The sequence below is a fragment of the Ambystoma mexicanum genome, chromosome 9 (genome assembly GCF_040938575.1).
Source record: "Ambystoma mexicanum isolate Mex_15411 chromosome 9, UKY_AmexF1_1, whole genome shotgun sequence".
Lineage (NCBI taxonomy): Eukaryota > Metazoa > Chordata > Amphibia > Caudata > Ambystomatidae > Ambystoma > Ambystoma mexicanum.
Genome location: NC_090931.1, coordinates 907,954,722 through 907,976,245, shown reverse-complemented (window position 1 = coordinate 907,976,245; position 21,524 = coordinate 907,954,722). Strand labels below are relative to the sequence as shown.

At 46.2% G+C, this 21,524-nt stretch overlaps 1 protein-coding gene across 2 annotated transcripts in view; it reads right to left on the bottom strand.

Moving 5' to 3' along the window:
- Window positions 1-21,524, bottom strand: part of FTCD (formimidoyltransferase cyclodeaminase) — a 212,007-nt gene that overhangs the window by 94,777 nt on the left and 95,706 nt on the right. For both annotated transcript variants that reach the window (XM_069616046.1, XM_069616045.1), the window contains exon 5: window positions 12,830-13,009. In XM_069616046.1, the coding sequence (XP_069472147.1) occupies window positions 12,830-13,009 (180 nt within the window). The remainder of the gene's footprint in view (window positions 1-12,829; window positions 13,010-21,524) is intronic.

Below are 21,524 nucleotides of genomic sequence, written 5' to 3'. Positions count from 1 at the left end.
TGATGGGCCCATTCCCGTGCACATTTTCCATGCTCACCGAGCAGCAGAAAAATAGTTACGTCCTCTGGGAGTACACAGATTACCAGTGCAGCCCTCCCTGGTCATGTGTAGCTGACAGCCAACAGCAGTGGGTACACCAAAGCCTTTGGCCATGGGCAGCCTGATTAGAATATCAAGGCCCATGGATTTGCTTCTCCATGGTGAAACATTGCTGGTGATGGAGAATACTGAAGAATGTTAATTAGCAGGCCTCAGGGAAGGCCTGGGTGCAGGTAGTGGCAATGGGGACCAAAGACCAGACATCTCTTTCTAATGCAATGTGTCAGCTTGGTACCAACACCCCTCCTTAGTATGAAAGGGCAGCGACTGTCCTGTCTGGAACCACTCCTTTCAGAGCAGGGAAGTATGTGAATAGTAGGAGCTAAAAAGTCTGCCTGCAACCCCGTACTTCAAAGGAGACCCATGTTGTGATCAAGCGCTGCATAGGGCTCAGTTAATTAGGGAGACACTTTGATGTACAGTAGACAGGAAGAGGGGTGGGACTGGGACTAAGAAGTATATGTTGTCATCCGTCCCCCATTTGTTGCCAAGTGCCCTGTTTCTGACCTGAAACATCACTGTAGATTGTTGGTGGGGACCCAGGATTGGTTCATTAAAGTGAGCTTAGCCTACACCAATCGCTGGGGCCCATTTGGCTTTAAAAGAGGGCTGAACCACTCACTGATCAGATCATCTGAAAACCTCAAGCAATAAGGAGGACTCATTTGGACCCAAGCTGAAGGAACAGTCTACCTTACATCTTCCGCTAGTGAAGGAAGGCCAGGAGTTCCAATAGAGAAGCAAGACCCTTCCCCTAAACATCTCCAAGGGAACAGAGGGAGCAACTGGGCATATAGGACCCATCCAGCAGCTCCAGAACCGGTACCTAGCCAGCACACAGCGTGCACTGCTAGGTTCTGACAGCAAGCTTCCTAGGTGGGAAGTGCCAGAGTCTCTGGAAAAAGGACAAGGCCATTCCTGCTAACACCCTCCTGAGCTTTTGGGCCATCTGCCTTGAAAGGACACAAGCCCTGCGAAGAAGCTAAGAGGAGTGCCACACAAGCATCATCCAGGGTCCATCTTTTTAAGGACAATGTCAAGACAGTCTAGTCCTCGAACCGTATCCGGCTGCACCTGTCATGCCACAGTCAGAGTCGTCCGAGATGCCTCGACCAGCATTCCAGATCCACCAACCAGCACAGAGACAATTCTTTGCCTGAGCCGTCATGCTGGACAGCCGGCAGATGTCCATCCAGGCTCACTTGCCAAACTGCCTGCTGCCTGGTACCGCAGCGCTCTCCCACGACTAACTCTGTCTCAAGGGCTGCAAAGTGCCCTGGAACCGCCTCAACTCTGTCGAGCACCAAGAACAACTTCGGCACCAGGTACATTGTGGTTCTGCCCCCTGGTCCTTCTCTGAAGGGCACTAGAGACAGTTATGACCCTTTGCTCCTGTTGAAAACCAAATGACGTTGAACAGTAAAACTGATTGCTTTACCAACTACCCTCCTGTCAGTATCCAGAGTGCATCCCTTTCCTTTGTGAAACGGCCTGTCCTCTGTTCCTTTACAGTGGGTGTTGTAATTGGAGTGTGACTGAAACTGTCTGTTGTAGTAATAATAAAGTAGATATTTTTATACAACCTTGATTGGACAGTCCCTTTTATCATTGGGTAATAATTGTGTTTTCGCCGTGTTGCAACTAACCAACGATCCATGACCTTGTGGAGATAAGCCTGCTGTTCCGTCCAAAATTGGACAAGGTGGTCTTATCATTTACTTGCATTCGAATCTGTTCAGATCCCTTCTGGTGTACTAGAGGTGTGGGGTTGATTGATGGTTTACAAATCGATATTCATCCCTGGACCACTAGTCCCCCGGAAGTTGATTCGTCACACAAAGCCAACTCAATTCTTTCTTCAGGGGTCGATATATTGAGTAACTATAAATTGTACAACAACATCATTTGTACACAGTTTAAAAGCTACAGAAATCCAGTATAATAAACTGTACACACTTGATTTGTGTTAGGTTGGGATTGGGGCCAATTACAAAAAAAAAAGTTCCAAGCTTTGGGTACAACATTGTTTGATGAATGTCATCACTCCTTTCCCGGAGGTAGCCTATGCTCATATGGCCAGCAGTCGCTACCGGATTCTGGGGGTGGCTATATTAGAGGGGGTGGAAGAGACCCTCGGGTGGATGACAGTGTCATCGGAACCAACCACATGCCCCCATTCCCTTTGAAGGATGTTCCTGCTCTTCCTCATGCCTTAGTGGCATATTGTAACGCTCTCCCTCAAACCCTTACCAGGTCTTCTTCATACAGTCCCCAACAGAAGTCAGCGAGTGATCCATTACTGAGACAAGGAAGAGGCAGGGAGCAGTAGAGGATGTTCCTGCTCTTCCTCATGCCTAATGGCATATTGTAACGCTCTCCCTCAAACCCTTACCAGGTCTTCTTCATACAGTCCCCAACAGAAGACAGCGAGTGATCCATTACTGAGACAAGGAAGAGGCAGGGAGCAGTAGAGATAATATTCAACATTATACTAAAGACACTGACTGAAACCGAGAAAAGAAAGGAACAGAATAATGAAGATGCCTGGGACTGATAAGCGAACTTGGTGATCTAGTCTTTAGAAATTGCTCTTTTCTACCAGGAACTTTCAAATTCACAGCAGCGGACAGCATGATTGAGAAGTGCAGAATCTGGGTAATTCTGCAAGTCGCGTGGAGACCCGACACGCTATGGGGAGAGCACGCCGTGGAAAGCGAAGCCGAGGCAAACCCAGACAGCGTGAGGACACCAAATGGCAGAGGGCTCACCACCTGTGTCGGAGAGGCAGCGGGAGCCTCACAGATTGGAACTGAATGCAGCAAAGCTACAGCAGCCAACGGGACACACACTGAGCCAACAAGCTGCACGGAGAAGAAACAAAAAGGCGCAAGAAGCATTCAAATCAGTGGTTAAGGGGATGAGGGCACGAGGGGTGAGCAAATGCATTGATCTGTCCATTCACCTGCATTGTGTTCAAGAGCTGAACGTCTGAATAAAAAGATGTCCAAAGCGGTCTATTCATTTCCATGGTGACAGCTCGTCTCACACAGGAAAAAAAGTATTTGTTCTGAACAAACGTTAGTGTGCGTCAAACAATATTTTATTGAGTCACAGGTTCAAGCTCATGCTGCATGACAGCAGGGTGCATCCCTGTGTCAGAGCATTTTGGAGACAACCTCCAATGATACCATTTCCCGCATTGCAAAGTGAAGTGCTCAGTGTTGCAGGGTGTGAGACTATGTGAAATTAAATTGTATGTCATCCATCAACCGCATTCATTTCGGATGCAAAACCATTCAAACAAATCCATCATGTGTAGGTGTCTGTTGAAGGAGCTGACTGGAAGTGCAATGCAAATGTTTAGTATTTCTGGGCATTCCTGGAAGAGACTGGGCACAGCAAAAACTGGTATGCTTAAAGTGACCTACTGGCATTACCGAGCACAGCCAACATGACTGTTCCTGCATTGGTAATACTGGCATATATTGGCTAAACATGGCAAAATCCTGGCATTGGCATCATGAAGTGTGTTTCACTGTGACAGTGTTGGCAAACATTGTCAGCAACAGTATGTGTTAGTCTACATAACCACCGGTTTTTAACTAATATTTTCATTAAAGTGTGTTGTAAAATGCGCCATTTTTAACTTAGTATTAAAAGAAATTCGGAAAGATCCCCCGACACCCCCTTTCAAGCCCTCGTGGTTAATTAGGGCTCCCTCGCTGCGCTCAGTCGCTTTTGCCGTTTTAATGAGAAATATTTACGCCCCTCCAGTGAAAACCTTCACCAGTCACCAAAGTATTGAGAATAACCTACCATTCCACGGCCAAGAGGTAGGTACTCGCAATGAAGGTTCCCAGGTCACAGCAAGTTGGATTAGGTCACCCTCTAACAGAGGGAAAGTATTTTACAGGAGCCAAGCAAGCTGCCATGATATGATATAGTGCAGCCATATCGCCTTATGTAAGAACTCCAACTTTCACTGTAACTAAATCGTTTTCTTCTAACTGCGCCACGATGCCTCTGCGCTGTTTGTGTGCTTTATAAATGCAAATAAATAAAAGAAAGCAGCCAGGTACTTGAACCCCCAGATCGATGACCCAGACAAGTGAAAAGGAACACCCTTCCAGAGTGGGCCCTCCCCACCAAGCCAAAAGCAACTCGGAGGAGGACTCCAGGAAGGCGGGAAAATACAGCAAAGGAGGTTCTGGCGGCTTGAACAAAGAAAGGCAGCCCACCAACAGCCATCCAGAACGTTCTAGAGGGGCAGATGTGGTCTCAATACCCTTCCAAGAGACGGCTGCTTCCAACACCTTAGGTAGAACAACGTTGGTAAAACAGCCCGCGACTACCAGCATGTAAAGTCTAGACCAGCCACAAGTGAAGCCAGCAGCGGACACGAGGCAGCCCAAGAAGGATGGCTAGCAGTCAACTATGGAGGCCAGAGGTTAACTGACACAGGATCCAGCCAGGGTTGCCCTTTCTGGTTCTTAAAACACAGCAATGACCAAGCTCGGTCTGGCCCATAGGGCAATATGGCAATGACCGAACCATAAACGCAAAATGCTAGGGTTGGCCCGTTTTTGGCCAACGTAGTCCAGTTTGACGAGTTACTTCATCATGTGGCTAGTTGCTTCAAGTGGCTAGTAGTTTTGATCAGTGTTACTGAATAAATATTCTTTAAAATATACAATTTGCATCACATTTTATCAAAAAACGTCTTGGACATTCTGACAAACAGTTTGTCACAAAAGGAATTAATTGCCATTCGCAACTGTGGGCCAAGTTTAATTTTATGGCCTAGTCCATCCCCGGCAATGGCTCGAAAATCGTGTGAATCCTCCAGCAGGTAAATTAGCTACCTGCCTGCTAAGAAAATCCAGCCAGAATTTAATGTAGTGTCAGGGTCTCACTAGCTATGCTCACACGTGGGCGGGCATAAAAATAAAAGGGTTAATTTGTTGAGCCTAAAACTGCCAATCACCCCAGGCCCAACGTGAAATGGGAGGGCAAGAAATTGGTCAAGACCAATTCAAACCACTATAGAGGGTGCATGACTGGGCTCACAAAGAGCCCACATGAACACAAAAGCCATTTTAGAACCGCCTCATGGTTTCCATGAGCAAACTGAAGCCCCCCCCCCCAAAAAAAAAAAAAAAAAAAAGAAAAAAAAAAAATACATGGCTGAGAACAGGAAAAACACATTGGTTCCACAATGGCTACCAAAAATGTACTACTAAAGCAGTGAGTGAGCTTGCACTGTGGTCACCCCAAATCTAAATCACAGCTGCCACTACCCAATTCCTAAAATTAATGTAGGGCGATGTACTCACCCAAGGGGCGGGGGCTTGGAAAGCACCACTGTCGCAGGAGCACGGTGGTCTACCAAAGGTGGTATACTGCTAGAGCATCAAAAAGCAAAAAGGGTCGCAGTGGTAGTGGCAATGCAGAAGCCGTTCCTTTGCCACAAATAACAGCTCAGATCCAAAGAAATTAGGGAAAACACACAAAGAGGCAAGGGTCCTTAAAAGAGGACCTACAGAATTCCCCAGAAAGGAAATTCGGTCTTAACACGTAGCATGAATATTTCTGAATGGAATACTTATAAGAAAAAAAAATAATAAACAGCACAAGAAACCGTTTTTTTTTTTTAAATCTGAAGAGGCAGCTGCCTCCCAAGGCTGCATGAAAGTCCAACCACAGATACATTGTGCTCTATTCAAAGTAGTTTCAAGGTTTGGCCAACTGCATAACTATTATGGGATGCCTTCCATAACCTAAGGTTGAAGATCATTCCCAGACTCCAATCTCCAGCTGCTATCAGGTGACCAGGCTCTTGGCACTGCAGCAGGTCGGAGATACTGTCCTGCAGGTGTGATCACAGGAACTGGAGACGTCAAGGTGAAAGGCCGAGCTATGGCCAATCAGAAGGTGTCCGACGTAGAGTCGCTAAGCAACAGGGAGGATGAGACAAGATGCCCTGCCACTGTGTAGCGGAGAAGGCAAGAGCTGCAAGTCAATGATCATATTAAAAAATAAAGCACCTCAGAATATCCGTCATGTGGACCCAATAAAGGGCACTAGAAAAGACAATGCCAGACCAGCCCAGTTGGAAGGGACGTGTACCGAAGCCCAATGAGAAGATGCAAGGCACAGGGACAAACGACGAGGCGGTTCCCAGTTGGTCCAAGACAGTAAGGAGGTTTCATAGAAAGACAGTCACGCTCCTGCATGCAGCGTGGTTTCACAGTGCAAAGAGAGACTCAGCTGCCTGCTGTAAGGGAGTGTGAATTCCTGGAGGTCACAGCAGGCAACACCTTGTACAGACTGTTGCGTACCGGAACTAAAGCATCCGGAAGTGAAGTCCAGTGCCCTCCACGATGATCTCAAGGAGCCAGATCTGACAGACCTTCAGAGACTTACACCAACAGTCACATGTACTGCATAGATGACTTCCACTAGAAACATTAGCTAGACACCAGTTCCCTCCACCCCCCCACCCACAGCTGTATGGGAGAAAACGGAACTTTTTTTGACCAGGTCTTTCCTGGTCACAATACAACAAGCTTATTGGTCTCCTCCATCCGCTTCCATCAGTGAGCAGCCCATGGACGGTACCAGTCTGTTCAGGCCACAGGCTTAAGTCATCATGGAGATCGCACAAAGCCACACCTTGAAGGGGACTACCTCAGGAGATGTGATGGCTCCAGAGATTCTGTGCTGCTACCTGACCATGATATGTTGGAGGCGAGTCAATCTGCAAGAAGGGAGGCCATTATCCCTTGCCAAGACCCTTTTCTCCTCATGCCCCCTACAAAACAAGTGCTTGTCACAGCAACTGAATGCATAAAGACTTCTTCCGAGGACCTAGATGCCCATGTCCTCTGCGAGACCAATCCCCTGCAGAGACCGTCAACATCTTCGTGACACCCACAGGCCTGCATCGCTTTGCTGCTGTGAAGCAGCTAAACTAGATCACACCAGTCATTGGGCCCTCTCCTGCAGATCACAATTAAGCCGCTGGAATGAATGGTCTATAAGAAGAGCAAGCCACTACCGCAAACTTGGGTGCGCAACTAGTACAGGGAAATGGCAGAATGGCACTGTACAGAGAGCCACGGAGCCAGAGGAACAGCCACACACACACACACAATATCACGATCCAATCACACAAAGTAATCTGTGCACTCACCTGGTGGCCCTGCTGGTTTACCTAGCAGATCACCATTTTTTCTCACTGTTGAAGGCAAAGGTCTAAAGCATAATGTCACCAGCATGAACGTTGCTCTGGTGTCATTCAACATATCTACAACCTTTTACTACATCAACACAAACAGGGTACCCATATTCAAAAGCACTCTGGCAACCTCCTCTTGCGATGGAATATGATTTTACAACGCGCTTCATACCAGCTAGTGGTTTCCAAGCGCTGGATCGGGATTCAAACCACCATAACCTTGGCCTGGTTTCCTCCAACCAAGATCACACACATTTTCCTATGGCTGGAACAAGGAGTTTGGGCTCACACGTGACGGAACTAGGTGGTTTTGGCGATATGTTTGGCTATCCAACTAGAAAGCTTTCTGTACGGATGTGCCGCAGTTAAGTAGTTCTGCAAAGAGGTGTGCAACAGGCTGTGGCCAAACCACCTTTATGGGTGGACATCCCTTTCACAAGAGCCAATAAGATTACATGTGTTCCAAAGGGAGATCCCAAGGCCTCACTGGAGACTCGTCCTCACACTCCTACAATTCAGAAAAGAACTCAAGAGCCACCTCTTCAAGGGTGGGTTGAGGTATGCCGATTGCACGAGGCGCTGGAGCTGACAGTGGGTAGGAAGAAAATGTATTCAAAAAACAATGCCCATAAATTGGGGAAAACTAGGGTTGCTGCACATACGAGGGACTAGCAGTTACCTCAAAACTGCTAATTTGGTACAAATACAATTTTTGACGATCTACACTGTCCTTAGCATATGTTTTGCCTTGAAAAGGACCCGTTCTGTTTCACATTGAATCATAAAATGTTCACATATAGCCATCTGGCTGTTGACTCTTTTTGAATCACATAACTTGTCATATTGTCAGTTTGACATTGTTCCAGTATATTTGTGCTTTAGCTTAATGACGGTTGGGCTGCGCAACGACAGAGGTGATAATCTTGAGTATGTATTTGCACCTCTTCAAGGGGTCTCTCCTCAACACCTAGGTCTTCACGGTGCCCCACACTGCTACTCTCCACCTTATCTATAGACCTCCTGGTCCACTTGGCTCCTTCATAGATGACATCACGGCCATCTTGACTGTCAATACCAAATCCAACTCACAGGTATTGCTTCTAGGTGACCTTAACTTGGGCCTTCTTGACACCAAGGATCACCTGGCCTCTGAGGTCGCTACTACATTAGTTAACTTAGGCTTTCAACAACGCATTGACGAACCTACCCATATTAAGGGCAGGACGCTCGACTGGATCACTGACCTTAATTTCACCACATACATAACTTCCAACCACGCTTGTGCTTGGTCCGACCACCACATCATCATCATCATCATCATCATCATCATCTTCCACTTACCAGCGACCAACCCTCGCACTACTCCCACGATAGCCCCTGCCATATCCACAAGGAATAAAAAAAAACACATCACCAAGGATAAACTCCTCCCACTCATCCTTCCCATCTTGAATAAATGTGTGTCCCGTCATAACGACCCTACAGTCTTAGTAGATATCTTCAATCAAACACTGCTCAAAGCCATTGACAAAATAGCACTGCTCAAATTACGAAAAGCCAAACAAGCCCACTTGAACTCCTGGTTCACCCTGCAGTTAAGAACTTTACGCAAAGAAAAACGTAAGGCTGAATCACTCTGGAAGAGCCACCCGTGTGACTCCAACAAAGATTGCCTCATCATCACCACCCACAATATCAAAGAAGCGATTCTACAAGCCAAAAAGGAGACCTACAACAAACGTATCTTACAAGCGGAATCTAACACTAAGGAGTTATTTAAAATCCTTAAAGAATTGAAATCCCCATCCCCTGCGCCTGACACCTGCATTAAAGACAGCAAATTGTGTAACATCCGAAACGCTCTCCTCAACAAAATCACCACCTTGAAATCGAAAATTAATGCAAAACAAACTACCTTACTCACCAACCCCTTACTAAACCAACCTGCAAACCCTCCAATACTCAGACGGCCTCTTTTACTCACACCACCTTTAGCTTCACCCCACTCACCATCCTTGAGGTTGAAAACATCATGCGCAATTTAAAACCCTCTAACTGCCAAGGTGACTCTTGCCCAGTTTCTATCATTAAGGAAGCAGCACATGAGCTCGCTCCTTTTATAACCACCTTCATCAATTCTTCATTCCTAACTGGTACGGTACCCAACAACCTAAAGGACGCGTGGGTTAACCCGCTCCTAATAAAACCGACTCTAGACCCTGAAACACCAACTAAGTACAGACCAATCACCACTGTACCGTTCCTACTCAAAATACTTGACAGAGCAGCATACCTGCAGATTCAGAACTACTTCGAGACCAATAACCTCCTCGGCTCAAGACAATCTGGCTTCAGACCTAAGCACGGGACTGAAACAGCTTTACTCGATCTCAAAACCCAAATTGAGAACCTTAAAGACAATGGTAAACTGGCCCTACTACTACTTCTGGACCCATCAGCTGGTTTTGATTTGGTCAATCACCAAATACTTTGTCGGCACTTGAAGTCAGCGGCACACTTCTCCGACAACGCTTCTAACTGGATTAGGTCATTCCTTGACAACAGGCACATGAGAGTTTTCTCCCCTACTGCATCGGCCGATCCCACATCAGTCCCGTGTGGAGTCCCGCAAGGATCTTGTGTCTCCCAACCCTCTACAATGTCTTCACCAAACCTCTATTTGATGTGCTTGATTATCTGGGTGTCACCTACACGAATTACGCTAATGACACCCAGATACTCATACCCATCACTGGTGACTACATTGCTGACTCTAAAGCCCTTAATGACATTTACCTTGTCATACAAGCCTGGATGGCCCAGCACGAACTGTGCCTCAACGAGGACAAGACTGAGCTTCTCATCTTAAGCACGCAACAGAGACTTAAACCGAGTCCCCCGTTTGGCTCCTTTAACATTGACGGTAATCTGATTAAAGTATCTAAAGACACCAAAACTCTGGGTATATACCTTGACGCCTCCCTGACACTCACCAGACAAACCAATGCAGTTGCCGCTGCGTCTGCATACACCTGCAAATTGATCTCGGCCAGCCGTCCAATTCTCAGTTGTCCAAAGGATCTCCCTGAAAGCACTGGCCCTCACATACAAATGCGTTAACCACCAGGCCCCCTCTTACCTAGCCTCACGATTCACTCAATATACTCCAGCACGTGCACTCAGGTCTGCACAAACTCAAGGTCTAGCGATCCCTAGATTCAAGCTTCATTCTACCGGGGGCGCTAGCTTCCCTGTCCTGGCAGCCAAGCTTTGGGACACTGTACCACTCATGATCAGAACGCTACCTTCCTTTAACCAATTCAAACACAAAGCAGTGCTTTGGTTAGCAACATCCCACTAACAACCGCTCTTCTATTTGGGCCGGCCTTCTGGGTCCTAGCTCCGTTCTGCTCCGCCCTGATTATTGCCCTGATTTTGTAACGTCATCTGCATACTCTGTGTACAACCTGCTGGGACTTCTATGATGATTTGTCTACTACTGTAATGTAATGTAATGTTCCACTACCTTCTATGTTGCTATGTATACTACTGTAATGTTCCACTACCTGTAATAATGTTCCACTAATATATGCGCCCGGTTGCCCTTGGGCCTGGTCTGCGCTATACAAATAAAACAAATACAAATTGCGCCACCTGGTTCACTCAACGCCACCTGCCCCTCTCCTCCCCACCACTTGGTACAGCTGTACCCCTCCTCTGTGCCCCTCTGTATCCTACCCCCGCTGTATATCTGTTCTGTTACCGCTGAAAAGTGCTCGGTTATGCATCTGTACTGTTGTATACCTCTATAAAGCTAGGAACGTGCTCAATAAATACCATAATAAAATATACTGGAGAGAAACCAATGCAACCCAGTATGCATGGATACAGATAGTTCTTGCTACAGTATCTCTTCCAGATCCCATGCCAAGAAATAGCCCTTCTGCAGTCATGACATTGCCCATCTCGTGATCTACCTGAATGAGTTACCAAATGGTAACATACACCCAAGCAGACACTCTTGGGCTATTGTAGGATCAGATGTGTGTCCAATACAAAGAGGACGTATCCTCGTTGCCTGGAAACGTTAACACCATTAAGGCACATCCTTCATGATGTGCGCACAGAGGAACCTTCGGAACGATAAGTGATATATAGTGCTATACGCAGGACATACCATTTGGGACGCTGATAGAGCTGATGCAAAGAATACGATATCCACTGGCCTGCCGAAACTCTGGTGTGTCAAAAGCAGGCCAAATGTCATCATGCATTGAAAAAGCACCAGACACTGAAGGTGAGAACACCAACACTCCTAGAAGACCACCACACGCCAAGGGGCCCCTTCTAGATTCGTGAACTAGAATGCTGAACTGAAACCCAATCCATAATAACCCCCAGATCAAAACCACTATTGACAACAACAAGTGATATTTTAAGTGCTCCCTTGTGACCAGAATACTTGTAGCGCTGGTTAAGACACCACACGTTTAGGGAAGAGGGGAGGCATTTGAGCACCATGGTCAGCCAGCTACATGAGCACAGAATAACTATCCTAGCCAGATACACACTGGGGACCAATTCGCCTATTGGGTTTTGCTGCAACATTTTCTGACATTTACTAGCAAACATACAAGGCTACATTTAAGCCATTTGGAACATTTAGATTGAAGTTTACAGATCTGTTGTACTTCGAGAGTATAATCACAAGCCTTTGCAGAGGGGGGGACCCCCTCCCACCCACTAACCAACGAAAAAACACCAAGACTCATGAACTGCTCAAACTGATGAGGGCCAGTCAGGAAGCACAATGCAGCGATTAAATTTGATGTACTGTTAGGCAAGGTATTCTTTCACTCTTCATCACAAAGATTTACCCCTCTGCCCCATCAAAGGCACCTTACCCTCAATGCCCTGGATTGCCCCTTAGCCAGTCTGCCTCATGTCCTGCAGACACCCTTCTGTCCCCAGAACCATGCATTTGTTCCTAGTGCTCTCCCAGGAAACCCAACCCCTGCCCCCATGCTGTTGTCAACCTTTCCGGGTCAACTTTCATATGGTCATTGCATACACGACCAGGCCTGCCCCCTCCGTGATGTAGCTCCTCACCCAATTCTACAAACCCCATGTCCTTAGACTCCTACCCACAACAGTTGTACAGCCACCCCTACTTGCTCTTGGAAATGTCATCCACACACTCCATCCCCAACCACCCACAACCTCTTGTACCAGACAATCTTCAGTCATCACCTACTCTTTACCTCACTGTTCACCATCTCATTGCCCACTGCCATGCCAGATTAAATTCCCCAGCCTGGTTTTAGCTGGAGCACCCACTAAACTTTTTTACCCAGATACTTCAGCCTAAATATATATTAGCCAAACCTTTGCCTTAATCCTCGTCCTCACCTATAAACCCCAGTCCTTCAAACTAGTCTTTCTCCCTTCACATCGACTGGTCACAGCCACGCCCATATTAAGTTCGACCCTTACCTGGTCTTTGCCCCTGCCCTGCTCCCTTATATCCAGGGCAATGCGATGGGCCAGCTCCTTGGTAGACAGCAGGTTGATGTTATAGGCAATGAGGAACTTCCGAGCGCCAGTTACGGTGGCTCCCCAACTAGCTACAAACGTGGCAGATCCAAAATCCGGGGCCCACTCCGGTTTCTTGAGCTAAGAAGATCAGAAAACAATGTCAGATGGCACCACTACAGCTTCCACTGCAAGAGAAAGTTAATCTCATTTACACACGTCTCTGTCGGTCCTACCTAAGAAGCCTGCTCGTACCACAGGGATTGTATGACAATTTCTGCCCTCCCAAAGCCCAATGACCATGTGACAAATTATCCAAGCCCCACCCCTACACAAAATGAATCAGAAGTTACTGTTCAACATGACAGGTAGACACACCACCCCATTGTATTCATTATTTATATCGCGCTCTTTACCCATTTGAATGGCCTCAATGCGCTTTGTGATTGACTCCGGTCACCGAGGGCCTTCCAATGTGGTGGAGATTCTAAGAGTTTATATTAAGAGATGCGTGTGTGCATTTTCACCGGCTTAGGACTTAGGTGGCTGGCTAGGCTCCAGTAAGCAGCCCAAAGGTCAGGCATGTGGTTGGGCGCTATTGGTGGTTTACGATAGAGTACTATTGCTGAAGATTTGATGTGTGCCCAGCTGTACTGAATTTTTCTTTTCGTTGGTAGTCACTGTACGATAGTGGCAGAGGTGTGGAGGTACGTTGGGGGTTTCAGTGTGGCCAGCTATGTGCGCTGCTAGACCGCAATGGCATAGCCATAGTTGGATTCTAAGGTGCATGGATGTATGGTTGTACCTGCGGCCTGTTTCCGCAGATGTAGTGTATGGTATGTGTACGGTATTCTTTAATGTAGTTCGGCTGCAGCGTTCTTTTTTCTTTGTCCAATGTGGAAGGCATGGTCTCATTGTTCGTGGTCTCTGGAGCGAAGATCTGAGCAGCGAGGGAGAGTCCCGAAGGGTGGAGGGTGTCAGGGAGTAGGACAACGATAGGGGGAGAGGGAGGACAAAGGTTTGTTTTGGAGTGCCTTTCCAACGCGGCCGTCATTAATGAGATATATTTAGTGGGTGGAAGTATTGTTTTTCTTTGAAAGAGTGAGGTTTATTATGGTGTGCCTCAGCGAATGCTGCTGGCTTCCCTGCAATATTTATCGGGTAGGAGTGTTGTTGTGCATGGGGGTGATAATTTGTCAAGGTGAGCCATTGAAGAATTTGATTTCCTAATAAACCAGTTTGGAAGGAACAGAGGACGGTTACATGCCAGGAATACTTAGCATTTGAAACCTTCTCATTCCCGTCAGCCTGTGAGAAACTGGCCTACACAAAATTCTTTAAAGGACCCAATTGGCTAGTCCACCTTGCCAGTTTGGAGGGGCAACAGGGCTTTCACATGGTCACACATTGGTGAGTTTAGGAGTGTAACCGTAGATGGTATTTCTAGGGACTGCGCCATGTGCAGCTCCACAGGCTACACCAAGTCAGGAAGTACACTTTAGTTCTCAACAGCCCACGATTGTTCATAGTCACTCGGGCTTCTAACACCAGAGATGGAACAAGTCCTTTCTGAGATGGATTAACAGACTTAAATGTCAGAGACGAGGTGAGGCATGTTCAAACGTAAGATAGAGCTTCAAAGAACTCCAGTTTCCCCATACCATGCGCAAGTAGGTCACCCGTCCATGTTTTTTCTTTGAACACTGGGACTTGCATTTTCAGACTTGTAGGTTTGCCTCACTGTTACAAGGAATGGGGTCATGCAAGTGACATACTCTTGCATGACATGGGGAGTCTGGAGTATCCTTCTCTTCAATGCCCTTAGGAACATGGACTTGGGGAGAAGCATCCATTAGGGTTGCCTCTTATGGAAATTAGAGAAAGCGATATTCTCCATGTTCCACCGCGAGTTCTTGCCCTGCACCTATCAAATTACTTGTGTTTTAGATATACGTAAGACGCATAGAAAACCACATCAGCATCATGGGAGAAACGGGGTGTCCACCAACATACTCCATCACAGTGAATTTAGAGACCCGCTCTTCTACAGCTTCCCCAGGCTTCTTGCCCAGAATTTGTCTTCCGGCCATTGTGCTCACAAAGGTTGTCCCACTGACCCCAACCTCCAAGCCCTCAAAGCTGCAGTGGTTGCGTCAAACCCCACACAGATGCCCGTTTTAAGTTGGTGTCAGATTACGACAAAACAAGGGCAGCTGTTTTATCAGTTGCTTGACGCCCACAATTCAGTGGGAAAAAAAAGGGGGCACACAAGAAAGTGAGAAGAACCAAAAAGGCCTAGGTAGGCAAATGTGAAAAGCAAGGTGGGGAGGAGGGCATTTACATAAGTGGGGAAGAAAAACAGAAGAAAAGTAAAGCCACGTTTTGCCCAGTTCATCAGAATGTGCCAGGAGTCATTCTGGAGAAACCATTAGGTCAGTGCCTCTGAAAATCTGTGTCTTGAATCAATAAGCAAAATGGCAGAAGGGTTTCCAAGAGGATATTCGACATTCACCTTAAAGCCCAAACATCCACTGTGAGACTGCTCCAGAAAAAAGTAGATTTCTCAGCAACGCACCCGACTGCATGGATAGCCTGGTAGCCTCCACAGGAGATGCCAGCATGCAGCCAATAAAACGTCTGGGCACGAGCTGCCAGTATCGGAATGCCAGGCTGCCAATGCATAAGTGGTGTGGCCCTTTGAGATTTACAGCTTTAGCAATGATCATTTGCGGTTTGTGATTTTTACTGGAATCCGCAGAGCTCACCTTGCCGACACGTCACCGCAGTGTCCATGACAATACGGCCAGGCTTACTCAATGAAAATATAGTAAGGGACTCACCCTGGGGTGAACCCAGCAGGTGTTCACTGCGTGTCTAGTAGGAAGCGGTTTGGTGATGTTGGTTAGGTAACCTCCGATAAGAGCATGGTTGGTTATCCGTGTGGTATGGATGGATTGTGAAATACGGTGAAGACTATATGTACATATCAAATCTATGTGGATGATCCTGCCACTTTAGGGTTGAATTCTAGATTTTAAACTTGGTATTACACCTCACAACATTGGGGGCTGTGCAGCTGTCCCCATAGACTGAAGCCAGAGCTTTATGTGCTCTGCCAAATCATTAGCACGCTTCACACCACAATAGACTTTTAAAGTACAGTCTCGACTCTCTACGTACTTGTGCTTTGCACAAGCATCCCTGTAGGGACAGGCTGATCGGATCCAATACTACATTTCTCCTACACCTGGCTTCTTATGCTTACAGAAGGTGTCCACGCTCTACTTTTAAGTGTACGCGGAACTGCCTTCGCTATGGTAGTGCATTTATTTGTTTGGGCTATTAGGTGGCACTGAAAGCACTACCTTTAAGATATGATCTGGCATTTATAACGCTCCTATACACAAGTGTTTCAAGCTGAAACTATTGTCATTCAAATAAGCGCTTTAACATAAGAGCTTCAAATATGGGCTTTGAATTAGGGTCTAGAATGCTTTTCCAATGAAGATGATATTTGAGGAGGGATACACAGTTAGGTTATTGAATCCCTCCCACTCCCTGCCCTAGCCATTCTAATCCCACCCATGTCTACCCATCTCAGCACTATTGAGCTCTTCCATGGGGGCAGCCATCTTGGATGACTGTCTCTAAGGAAGCTCTCTGGAAACAAGCCAAAATTAGCAGCCATTTGAAGGGGAAGGTACCATGCATCTAACAAATAAAATGATGCATTGTTTAAAATAGCTACAGTAATTTGCATTTTGGGAGCTAGTTTTACTTTTGATTTACAATGAAATGAGGGCTAGTTTCATGTGAAATCATATTAAATTCACCATTATTATAAATATAGTGCTCTTGAATCCATCTTCCAATGATAATGCACTACAGTTAAACGGTTGTATTTTGGCCACCCTCCTCAATTTTACACCACTTGAGCCACTTAGTTGACTTAAACTCAAGGGTGACCACCTCTCCTGTAACACTGATACAGGGACACTTCTGGTCATTGGCCCATGTATGTGTAAAGCCATAACAAAAAGCACATCTGATTTACAAGGGTGCAGTACCACACGCTGCAACTAGTGGTCCCCATGGAATTCGGCTGATCTACCAGGGTTCAGTATTACAGGCTCGGGCACCTCTCAGTAGAACTATGTTCCTCTGATTTGCAAGACTGCAGTACTACGGGCTGTTACTAGAGGTCCCTGTGGAGCTCTGCTCATCCGATTTACAGGGATGCAGTACCTCAGCTGTAACTAAAAGTACTGGTGGAACTAGGCACAAGAGTTCAGTGCCAAATGGAACAATTCTCATTTCTAAGGAGGCAGTACTGCAGGCCATGTCCCTGTGAATCTAGGTTCATCTGATGTAAATGTTTCAACTCCACAGGCTGAATAGAGGTCCTCGACTTAATTTATAAGGGTGCAGTACCAAAGACTGCAACTAGTGGTCCCTGTTGAACTCAGCTCTTGAGCCCTTCTTCCAATAATAATGCACTACAGTAGTATTTTGGCCAGCACCTCCTTTTAACACCACTTGAACCATTTATTAGACTTAAACTGATGGATGAACACCTCTCACGGGGCACTGATGCAGGAACACTTCTGGTCACCCGAGATACACAGGACTGTAGAGTCGTACCATAGCTTACAAAACAAAGAATGTTCTACATTGCAATAGAAATCTGAGAAAAGGAAGCATGAACATGGTAGGTCATCTTTCCTGTTTTGGAGTTTCGAAAAAAGTATATTCAGGACTTTAAATTGATTTAAGTGGAATTGAAAAGACCGGCCGAGTCTTTGGAAGTACCCATCGTTGCCGAAATAGCTTAGAAAGCGTTCTCTTCCTCACATCTAGAACAAACTGAACACCAGAGGGTCTGCATGTACAGTCCATGTGCTACCTCTCCCACTATTGCAATGAACACTAAGGGGTGGGCGGCGAGGAGCCTCTGTGAGCAATGCATTTATATATTAGGATTCTTGTAACTTGAATCTCTTCTAGGAAGGAAACCGATTGATGCGCGTGTGTTGAAATGATCAGAACCTCGCATTTGCTGCTACTGGCACGGGATCACTGCTGGAACAGAATCACACCCACAAAGGCGTTGTTGCAAACCGCAGAGCAAGGAGCGTTCATTGCCAATGTCTGGCGAACAGGTTTATGTGTAAAAGGGACCCCTGTGAGTTTGAAACAAGTATACAAACCAAGAACGCATGGCAAGCTTCAGTTGTGTGCAACTTTTCTAGCGCTGTGCACAAATGGACTAGTCTCTGGGTTCTTCTTGAGATTTTAGGGAGCTGCCGCTCAGATGCCAAGTTCGAAGGATTGCAGTCCTCCAGAGTACTGCAATCTTTCCACACTGCTGCCTGTGCGTGCGTGACCTGCTGAGGTAGGCGAGAAGGTGAACCTTGTCTGTATGGCCTACCACAGCCTTAATGTGTAAATTCAGGCTGGCAGAAGGTCCAAAGACAGGTTCCTTCCTCTGAGGCCGTAATTTCCCTCATGATCCAAGAGAAGAAATGCAACACTGCGAGTGGTTGTGTACTTCTTCCAATGGAAGTGTCGAACAGTAGGTTTGGACGCACACATCACAAATGCCATTCTAATGTAATGTCTATTGCATTAGAGTACAGATAGGGAGGAAGAGCATAGGAGGGACACAGTCTGTAGTGGCGTTTGGTTGTTTGCCCACCCATTGTCTGGCCATGGCCATACTAATCCCTATGGCCATTCCAATCCAGTTCATCTCCCTTCCTGTCCAAAATACCTCTTCATGGGAACTCTTTGATCTCACTTTATTCAAGCCTTACCATCAAAGTTTGCACTGGAAGTGCCTGCCAGTGTTTTTTCATAGCAGTCTGAGAGTTACTAACTTACTACTGGTGTAATAAAAAAAGTCTTACCAGGTCTGCCTCCAGCCACCATTTATAAATAGTCTGCGTGTCCTTCACTGCAGTCCTGTTAATAACAAGCATTGGCAAAGCCGTTTTGGCCTGTGTATAAGTATTAAGCATTTGACAGGCAGTACTATTCGATGCCCAGGTACTCTCACCATTTTACACCTGCTACCATCAATGGCCAGTTAATGCCACTATGGCTGTGCCTGGCTGGTACCAATTCCCACGCCTACACAAAAGCCCAGTTGGCATTGTCAATGCGTGTTCATTATTCACACAATACCAAGAATAATACATTTTAAAGTGATCATAGCACAGAAAATCCTTTCGTGCTTCACTGGACTACATTATATATTAGTAAAGCACCTTCAATATTGCAGCAATGCCCTTAAAATGGTGCTCATCTTTTCCAATCAACAAAGATCCAAAACATTGTTTTCATGTAGTTGTTCAAAGTGCATTGTTTGCACAGGATTCCAGCACCATAACTTCGAATTTCCATTCAGTAGAATACAGCCACCTTTTCACATCGCCTCCGTTACACCAACTGAAATATGCATGCTTGAAACTCACTCCAGAGACATCAGCAAATACTACAAGATGATATGACCTTTCACTAGGGGTGTCCAAGCTTCAACAAAAGTTTTGATGCAGACCCTTTGAACATTCATGAGACGTATTTGTAACATCTTAAGCTTGCTTATTCACCGGTTATCTAAATTCCTTTAAATTAGTCTTTACATTCTCTGCTTCGAGGATCTAGGCTGAACAGTTGCATTACTTGTAATATCCATCTTAGCTCCACATAGATTTTGTAATAATGTCCCTGTACCCTTGAGCCACCACTTGGGACAGGTAATCCAAGATATCCACATACATTAGGACATAGGAGGCATCCTTAGCCCATACTCTGTGGAACAGGCCAATACGCATTGCCCACCTCTTATACTGTACAGGGACATTACAGATTCCTGACTAATAAAGCTCCTATATTAGTTCCTAACAGAACCCCTCAGATGCAGGCATTAGGAAGAAAAGCAGAGTGAGCAGGAAGAGCAGTGCATTCCGTGGATGCAGCCAATGCAGAAACTGGAGGAGGGAGAGACTCAGGGACCACTGTCAAGATGAAGACAGTAGCTGGTCCCCAGAGGTCAGAGCTTCCAGGTGTCTTAAGTGCAGAGGTTGTGCAGTGGGAAGCATGCAAGAGGGAAGCTTGGTCTTTGAGGACCTGTCGTACAGAGGTTATGTAGTTGGAAGCATGCAAGAGGGAAGCTTGCCCTTTGAGGACCTGTCGTGCAGAGGTTATGCAGTGGGAAGCATGCAAGAGGGAAGCTTGCCCTTTGAGGACCTGTCGTGCAGAGGTTATGCAGTGGGAAGCATGCAAGAGGGAAGCTTGCCCTTTGAGGACCTGTCGTGCAGAGGTTGTGCAGTGGGAAGCATGCAAGAGGGAAGCTTGGACTTTGAGGACCTGTCGTGCAGAGGTTGTGCAGTGGGAAGCATGCAAGGGGGAAGCTTGCAGTTTGATGACCTGTCGTACAGAGGCTGTGCAAAGGAGAGCGAGGGAAGCTTTCCTTTCTAAGAAGCTGTTTCAGGTGGTCGGCATGTACCAGAGACCCTCCAGCGCGAGGGAAGCTCCTGCTACCAGTGGCGCAGGCAGCGGCAGAACAAGAGAGATTGTTTGAAGGTCGCGTAAGCCACAAAGGCAGAAGACCTGCAAACAACGAGAGGATTCGAGGCACACGGCTTACCCAGTGAGTTTACAAGTTGACAGTGACCCAGGAGGGCTCTGAGACTGCGTCTGTGTTCACGACAGGTGTTAACACTCACGTGTGAGTGAAAGAGGTATTAAAAGTAATTTTGAATACTGAACTATCAAAAAGCAGCAAAAGTACTATTTTTCAAAACCAAATGAATGCAATCTCAAGTGTGTGAGTTTGAGGAGAGTGCAGCAGCTCGAGTGGGCAACCTTGTTAAAAGCAAATACCTACAACCAATGCCTAAGCCAAGAGAAACCAAAAACTAAGCAATTCAAGTCCAACAGATATTGGCAAAGACAAACAGAAACTAATGAAAGGCCCAACGGTTGTGAAGCTTGTTATTCATATGTTGCTGGTATAAACACACATTGCCAAAGCCAAGGAAGAAGCAGAGTAAGACTTTATCCTCGTCAGTGTTTGGTTACTTGTGCAGTGGGGAAACTAGAGAGGCAAGAAGGCTGCCCTTTTGGGAAAGGTTATTCGGAAGGAGAGGAGCATCATTTCCAGAGGCCCCAATGGGAATCTCATTTACCCTGAGTGGTAAGACTTTACTACCACAGAATATTGAACTTTGTGAAGCTGTTGAAAAGCGATTATAGGTCGATTCCAACCACAGAAGAACTGACTATTTACGAAACACTGTTCGGGCAGGGGAGTATGCCCGGATGGCAAACCTTTGAAGTAGTAGGCATGGACGTCAACCAGGTTGAAGTGCTATAAAGTGACACTCACAAAAACAATGTATGGTTTTTGTGGTGCTGGAGGAATAACTGTATAACCCTATTAGAGAAGAGTTGCATTTCTTCTGAAGTACTCAACTGTGGCAAATCATCTTGACAAAGACAGTTATTGTTGCTTTGATGAACTACAAAAATGTTCTTTATGTGAAGATAATTCTGAATCTTTCTCAAAGAAGAGAAAAATAATTCAATGTTCTTTGTAGAACAGTGTTGAACCTTTCTGATGTCAACTTGCAATTACAAAGAACAGTGTTGGAAC